At 31.6% G+C, this 7,751-nt stretch overlaps 1 protein-coding gene across 1 annotated transcript; it reads left to right on the forward strand.

Annotated features, from left to right (window-relative positions):
* Positions 1–2,304: 2,304 nt before the first annotated feature.
* On the forward strand, positions 2,305–7,445 carry LOC132731652 (adhesion G-protein coupled receptor D1-like). The gene is made up of 6 exons (XM_060717867.1): positions 2,305–2,423; positions 2,885–2,926; positions 3,317–3,373; positions 4,443–4,482; positions 5,458–5,525; positions 6,446–7,445. The coding sequence occupies exons 1-6, from the start codon at positions 2,334–2,336 to the stop codon at positions 6,584–6,586; spliced, it is 438 nt and encodes a 145-aa protein (XP_060573850.1). The 5' UTR covers positions 2,305–2,333; the 3' UTR covers positions 6,587–7,445.
* The last annotated feature ends 306 nt before the right edge of the window (positions 7,446–7,751 follow it).

Raw genomic sequence — 7,751 nt, forward strand, 5'->3', positions numbered from 1 at the left:
ATCAAGTTCCGTGACGGCTGCAAACAGGCGGTTGACATAAAACGGCTCTTGTTAGCGCCACCCTCCAGAGTTAGTCACGACAGGTCAACCAATCACCTCTGATACTTAAGATGACTTGACATTGACCTGCCGTTTGCTTTCTCCGCGACTTGCACGCCTCTGGAGGGATTTGGAGAAGTTCTTTAGGGATTCTGCTTTTCTCTATTTTATACCAAAAGTTATTTTTCTAAAAAAATAATGATAGTTTTGTTGTCTATAATTTGAGCATCTCTTCTCTTTTACAGACTGTATGTACCGTGATAGCTGCAGTATTACAGTATATATATCTGGTTGTATTTTGTGTCATGTTGGTGGAAGGTTTAGAGATGGCGGTCAAACTTCTTGTTGTATTTGAAACAAGGTCCAGAACCAAACTCCTACTTGCTCTAGCCTGGGGTATGATAACCATATTCTTCAGAGATAGAACTGTTAGTATGAAATATTGGGACCTGAAAATTGTACAACATGTTAAAACAATTAATTTTATGTGCATTACATCAATGATTCTAATCGCTTTCATGTTCTTCTGCTTGAAACAAATATGTTCATTACATCAACTTTGAAGGACATATGTAATTATATGTTTCGTTGAAAAAAAGTAAATTCGATAAATTTGTTGTTTCTTTTTATCAAAACTATATACATGTATATTTATGCTACTGTTAGAGGTTTGATTTTATTTATCTTTATTTACAGTTATTCCTGCCGTAATTGTTGGGATATCGCTCGGGATAACTAAATTAGAAGAATACGGAAACGAGAATTTGTAAGTACATGCAACTAGATAGTATGTTGCTATAACTACAGCATATTTCTGACTATCTGTTACATCAATTTGAAAAATCCATGGTACTGTATTCAATATGATCACATTAGAGGTTTTAAACTTGATATAATGTTCATGGCCACACAGTTTATGTGCTATTTGCAATAATTATCGCAATGCACTTGTAAACAGGTGATTTTGACTGAGGACATAAAAGGGAAAATTATTTAAATTTGATTTAAGATTATACGTTATATGTTTATGAAGTTTTTATATATGTAAGGGTATTTTGACTATTGAATCCATTGTTTGCATTTAATGGGTATTAAATATTTATATAGATTATATATATATAAATTGATATTTACAGGAATATATTATGCTTTTTCTCCTCCATAGTTGCTGGTTGTCAGTGAGTAATGGTATAATATGGGCCTTTGTCGGACCAGCTCTAGTTATAATTTTTGTGAGTATGTTTTGTATAAGATTTTTTCTAGTCATTGTTAGTACTTTACTTATTGTAAATGTTTAATTAAGTTAAATTTAATTTTGTTTTATTGTTGTTGTTGTTGTTGTTATTATTATTATTATTATTATTATTATGATTATTGTTGTGGTTGTTCTTTTGTTGTTGTTTCTAAGTAAGTGGATTTCGGTTGTTGATGCAGTATGGTTTTTTTTTCTTTTTTGTTGTTTTATTTGTTTCATATATAGTAAATATAGATTAAGATGAAATTTGAATCACACGTGAATTGACATAATATAGTGTTTTTGTTGTTTTTCAGTTAAATGTCATATGTTTAATTATTGTATTACGTGCAATGTTTCAATCAACTACTGTGAAAAGTAAAAAGGTCACAGAGAAAATAAGGTACATTAATAATAGTTACTTCTCTTTTTTGTTATTGTACCCTCATAGTACATTACCGTTACTCAATAATTTCGTTTGGGAAACTTCCAGGGGAAAAATTCATAACATAAAACAGTTAAATAACAACAGTTAACCCATAAAAGAAACCATCAGTCAAGAATGAACATGGAGGAAAACCTTCAGCAATTAATAGGAATGAATTTGAACCACTTCCATTTACTTACAAGAACCGATGTCTTATAAAAAATGCCTGTTTCCCCATTGGTCATCGACTTATTTTGATCATATTTCATGTGTTTTACCTAATCAGTTTATTGTAGTTATTGGCTATTGTTTCTTACACTTCAGTTAATAAATGAGCCGTGTCATGACACCAACATAATGTGTTTGCGACCAGCATGGATCCAGACCAGCCTGCGCATCCGCACAGTCTGATCAGGATCCATGCTGTTCGCTTACAAACCCTATAACAAGTAGAGAAACTGATAGCGAACAGCATGGATCCTGATCAGACTGCGCGGATGCGCAGGCTGGTCTGGATCCATGCTGGTCGCAAACCCATTATGTTGGTTTTGTCGTGACGCGGCTCAATTAATATTTTGTAACAATTTGTTTTACAGAACTAGTATATGGTCATTTTGTGTTTTGATTCCCATCATGGGATTATCATGGTTACTGGGGATATTCAATGTGAACGAGAGCTTCTATTTTATACAGTATTTATTTGCGATATTAAATGGATTACAGGTAATATATATTTAGTACAGTTTAGCCTATTAATCATCAGTATTACTTTGATATTGGTTTATATTACATAACATTTTACATTAATTTAGTTTACTATTTTACCGTGCCCATCGCCGTATGAGCATATCTGCTGGTGTAACTGAATTCAAAGTTTCACCATTATGTTCACCTATATGTTTAAATGTTGATTTCTGCTGATGCCTTTGATAGGGAGGCCTTCCGCTGAAGCCGGTGCTAGGGAGCCTGTTTGGAAGCTTTATAATACCAGTAATGTGCATGTACAGGCGCTATCAAATTGGGCTTGCAAAACTTTCAATTTTACTGATTTGAGCGTTATGGGCGATTCCATTTTGTATTTTTTTTACATGTGATATATGCATGTATATAACTATCTTTTGCTAAAGTTTATATATTCGAAACTTAACAAAGTAAGAAAGTTGTATGATATTTGTAATCCACAGGGCTTTTGCATATTCCTGTTTCACTGTCTACTCAACAAAAAGGTGAGAATTTATGATTTTAATGACTAGCTTGTCTACGCATTAAAATTTGATCGCTCAAATACGAGTTTAAAGCAAAAAAAACACGATTTTCTTGTCATTTACTTAATAATTTCTTAATTATTTATTCAGGGCAGTTTCAGAGTATTTTGGTGATTTTATACTCAAGGAGCAATGTTACTTTTAGGTAGATCAGGATAAACTATTCAGCTTTGCAACAAACGGAGTGTAAAACCAAATCCGACCTTTAGAAATAGAATAGTACCTAATACAATGATAAATAATAACATGATAATATCATTATGAAAAAAAATGGAAAATTTCAATATGTAAAACATGTGCTCTCCATGAAATAGTCACAAAAATAAATTACGGAATTGCTCTCTTTTTCAGGTGAGAAATGCGTACAAGTTTCGTGCGAGGAAAAGGCCTTCAACATATTTTTCCACGGTATATGAATTTTAACTGCCAAAAACGGAAGGTTTAATAGTTTATATAAAACATATGGCTGACGGGGTGACAGGGGATATTTTCAACCCAAGAAATTGTATATAGTACCCGGAGGCGCATACTATCACCTCGGCAGTCATGCGTTATCGATTTCATTATATACAAAAAAAATTATAAACTACAATATAAGTTATTTACGCAGCCAAAAGCAATGCTTGCAAACTACAGTACGTGTGAGTTTACTCTAACAATACTGAATACGGAGATATGTGAAAAATATGTGTATGGAATATCACTTTACGAAGATGATAGTCGATCACAACACATATCAGGTTTATGGGAGTTTTACATTGAATGGTACTTTGAGGTATGATAATATACAATTATTGACTAGTGAGCCATTGAATATGATGTGATATTCACCGGCAGATGACATATTGACCGAGGCGATAGCCGAGGTCAATATGACTTTCTGCCGGTGAATATCACATCATATTCAATGGCTCACTCGTCAATAATTGTTTTATTATATGAATAGGCTAAGAATTAAAAAAAAATCACGAAAAAGTACAACCTTATATACATGTACAAATTTTGCCTCGTTGAAGCGCGGGAAAAAAGACGCACGTGTTAGGCGTGCAACGACTACGAGAACGCTGCGCATACAAAAGTAATTCAAGTTTATACTCATCGATGCGGTTTAGCCTCTAAGTATAACAGTAAAGTAATGATATTTCAATCGAGAAATATGCCATAAAGAACAAAACGCAACAATTATTTTTTAATTAACACACGTAATTAACAGTCTACGGTGTATGGTCATTGAATATGAGTCTCAATCTATATTTAGACTTGGAAAATCCAATTCAGCCAGTTAATATGATACTACACCCAGTGAATATGATTTTATAAAAAGTTATGTTGACTACAGTTTGGACCAATGAGATTGCAGCTATTTTTAGATCATATAATAATATATAATAATCACTGATATTCGTAATCAAATAAATTTATTACGTGGACTTTTCATAAAATATTTAATTATTTTTGCATCTATTAAATGTTTCAGGACCATACATCAAAAGGTGAACGTAATACGAAATCAAAGGGTATGTTAAATCATAAATCAAAGGGTATGTTAAATCATAAATCTATAAATACTTACTTTACTTATCCGGGTGTTTGGGGGCGTGTGAGATGTTGCTCTTTCCATTATCCCTGTTAACATACTCAGTCAAACTAAATCTGCAATTTTCATATCATATATGTTGTTTTCTTATATTTTTGGGAATAATCCCTTTTCTAAATTTTAATACCTGTTTAATTAATAAAATTATTGTTGTCAAGTGTAAAGTTAAAATCAAGTGACTTTTACTTTTTCTCACCCTCGACAGTTACTAGTCTTGAACACTAACTTTCCACAAATTACTTTTTAATAAAATATACATAAATGGTTCTAACACCTGTAGTAACGGGTAGAAATTTGGTTATACAAATAGTTTATTATGATGTTATTTCTACAGATCTACTTTGATCACCAGGAGCATGCCGTTCTATACAAAAATATATAACGATGATATTTAATGTCGAGAAACTACAATGAACCCATTCTCACTATTGCGTAAATGTATCAGTTCCATATACATGTAAATTATCTAGATCAAAGGCACTCAGAAAGTTGTTTTTGTCAATGTTTTGATGATATTTCGATTAAGTTTTTGAGACTGAATGACCCAAGGCAATGTTTTTTACCAACGCTTTCTAATAATGTCTATTTGTCCTTTCCCGGATATATACATATACATATCAAACATTTTTATATTCAAGAAAAGGATTAGAACGGAAGGCTGATTTGTAAAATTCTTCTGTTTAATAAGAATATTACAAGAAAGTAACGAATAAAGTTTACAAAAAAATCATTGTATCGTAGCAAATTAATAAAATTCAATGTTCAGATATTCGTGTGGTTGAATAATAAAGATTGCATCTCAGATATAAAAGTGTAGGATTGATTTTGTATTTTTTGCTATTTCATACTAGTCAAAACTTAATAAATACAGATGCAATGTATTATAATATTTTAGATACAAGTGGTTCTTTCAACAATGCAACCACTGAAACACGTGACATCGGACACGATCGGGAATTAAAGGTATATAATATAGAGTAAAACAACATAAAAAATATATAGACATACACAATGTAATCAGTTTCATCATTTTCTTCCATAAAAATGAACATAAATTGAATCGGTATCTCAAAAGGTTGAACAAGTCCAATTGTCTTTCCTTGCTTTCAAAATTGAACTCGGCAGAGATGGGTCCGATTTTGTAAATAAATTTCTTATGTCCTGAAAGTGGCAGACTATTTATACTTATTAATAGAAAATCCTGAGGTTGGAGCTGGAGCTCAGAAGAGAGTTAAATAACCTCAAGGACAGGTGTCATTTGAGTAAACATGATCCCAGAGAGTTATATAACCTCGATGACAGGTGTCATTTGAAAAACATGATCCTAGAGAGTTATTAAACCTCGAGGACAGGTGTCATTTGAGGAAACATGATCCCAGAGAGTTATATAACCTCGAGGACAGGTGTCATTTGAGGAAACATTATCCCAGAGAGTTATATAACCTCGAGGACAGGTGTCATTTGAGGAAACATGTTCCCAGAGAGTTATATAACCTCGAGGACAGGTGTCATTTGAGGAAACATGATCCCAAACTTGTTTCTCGGATACACAAAAATTGGATTGAGAGGCAGATACCTTGAATACTAGACCAATGATCCCAATGATTTTGTCAACTTTTTTTACTTAGATTTATAATTGTTGATAACAGTAAACTTGTGAGCACCCTGAGAGAAAAAATGACATTTTAAAGATATATACCGTATTGAGGTCAATTGTATATAATTAGTTGAAGCATTGTCAGTTTATAAAAAAAGTGCCATGTTAACAATTTAAAATTATTTAAAATTATAGTGATTCCAAAACTTACAATTGTTATTCAGTACAACAGCTACCCATACTTTAATGCATTATAAACTCGTATATGATTTTCTCTCAATTACAGATACCGCAGGAATCTTTCCCTTACAATCCAGGGCAGGATGGATCCTTAGCAGAAATGTTAAATACTGGAACTATGAGAAGATCTGCATCGTTTAGTACTGAACCACGTGGCAATCTCACCAGTTATAGCTTGCTTACATAGTTATGATAATGAAATGTATGTTATGGCGAGGAATGACAGTACAAAGCAAATGACGTTGATGATTGGACTACGAATGGCGAATTTATGACATTTTATTTTTCGTGAAAAAACTTAGTCAAAAAAACTGAAGTAACACTTTCTAATTAAGATATTGTTCAAGATTTACATCTGCGCATGGATTTGGTCGACAATTTTGTTACACATATCTAATGTTCTTTTATTATTTTTGAATTATTTTTCAACGTAAATAAGAAAAACAAATGTGTACTTGTTTTAATAATAAATGTTGCTTTCTTTTATTACATTCTGTTACAAAATTAGAGTTTTGTGGGGAAAAAACTCATTCACGAAAAAATAACTTCCAGTAATATTTAAAATATGTTATAAAAAATTCATGTTCTATTTTTGAGGGAAAAAAATGTGAAATTGTATTAGGATGACATCATAATGTACAGTAATATTATGTTCAGTATAATACGCTTATAACGTAAAATAAATACTTTGGCAGAATTTATTACAGATTTTGCAAGCATAATTTGTTGCCAAATCATGTTGTCTTGATCTTTTGTCATGACCTTCTCGTCGTTGTTGACGTTGATCATAACCATTTTGTTGACGTTTATTTCTTAATCTTCGAAAACATTTCAAGAGGACAAGAAACACACATAAAGATTTTTGTATAGTATTGTTCCTTTAACAACTATGAAAACTTTAATGGTTTTAAGCCATTCATTTTCCAAATTTAATCTAAGAGGTTTAATTTAACTGGACACTGCTGCTTATGTGATATCGTTTCTAGATATCTATTTTATCATATGAAGGTAGACCACTCTTACCGGAAAATAGAAGTGATTTAAAACATCTTATGTACCTTACATCATATTTACTTGGGAAGGTATAGCCTACTAAACCTTGTAATACGTTTTATTTGTCATCCAATTTAAATGAAACGAAGGTATTGTTACAACAAAAGAAAATACTGAGTATCTTATCTTTACATTCAGAAATATATATGCTCACATTACTAAAATAAATCTTAAACAAAATGGTATCCGAATAGCGCTTTTATATCATTTATTCGTACTGTCAAGAAATAATGACAATTTGCCAAATACAAATATAAGTTACTGGGATATGTATTCTCTAATCTTTGTGTATAATAAAC

The sequence above is a fragment of the Ruditapes philippinarum genome, unplaced genomic scaffold, assembly GCF_026571515.1.
Source record: "Ruditapes philippinarum isolate M1 unplaced genomic scaffold, ASM2657151v2 ctg1059_1_1_1_1, whole genome shotgun sequence".
Lineage (NCBI taxonomy): Eukaryota > Metazoa > Mollusca > Bivalvia > Venerida > Veneridae > Ruditapes > Ruditapes philippinarum.

What these genes read in the sequence shown, in the direction of transcription:
- LOC132731652 (XM_060717867.1), top strand. Translation starts at nt 2,334, where the DNA reads ATGGGATTATCATGGTTACTGGGGATATTCAATGTGAACGAGAGCTTC. An exon ending in ACTGTCTACTCAACAAAAAG is followed by an intron (nt 2,927 to 3,316) that starts GTGAGAATTTAT and finishes TCTCTTTTTCAG; the next exon opens with GTGAGAAATGCGTACAAGTT. An exon ending in ACGTAATACGAAATCAAAGG is followed by an intron (nt 4,483 to 5,457) that starts GTATGTTAAATC and finishes ATAATATTTTAG; the next exon opens with ATACAAGTGGTTCTTTCAAC.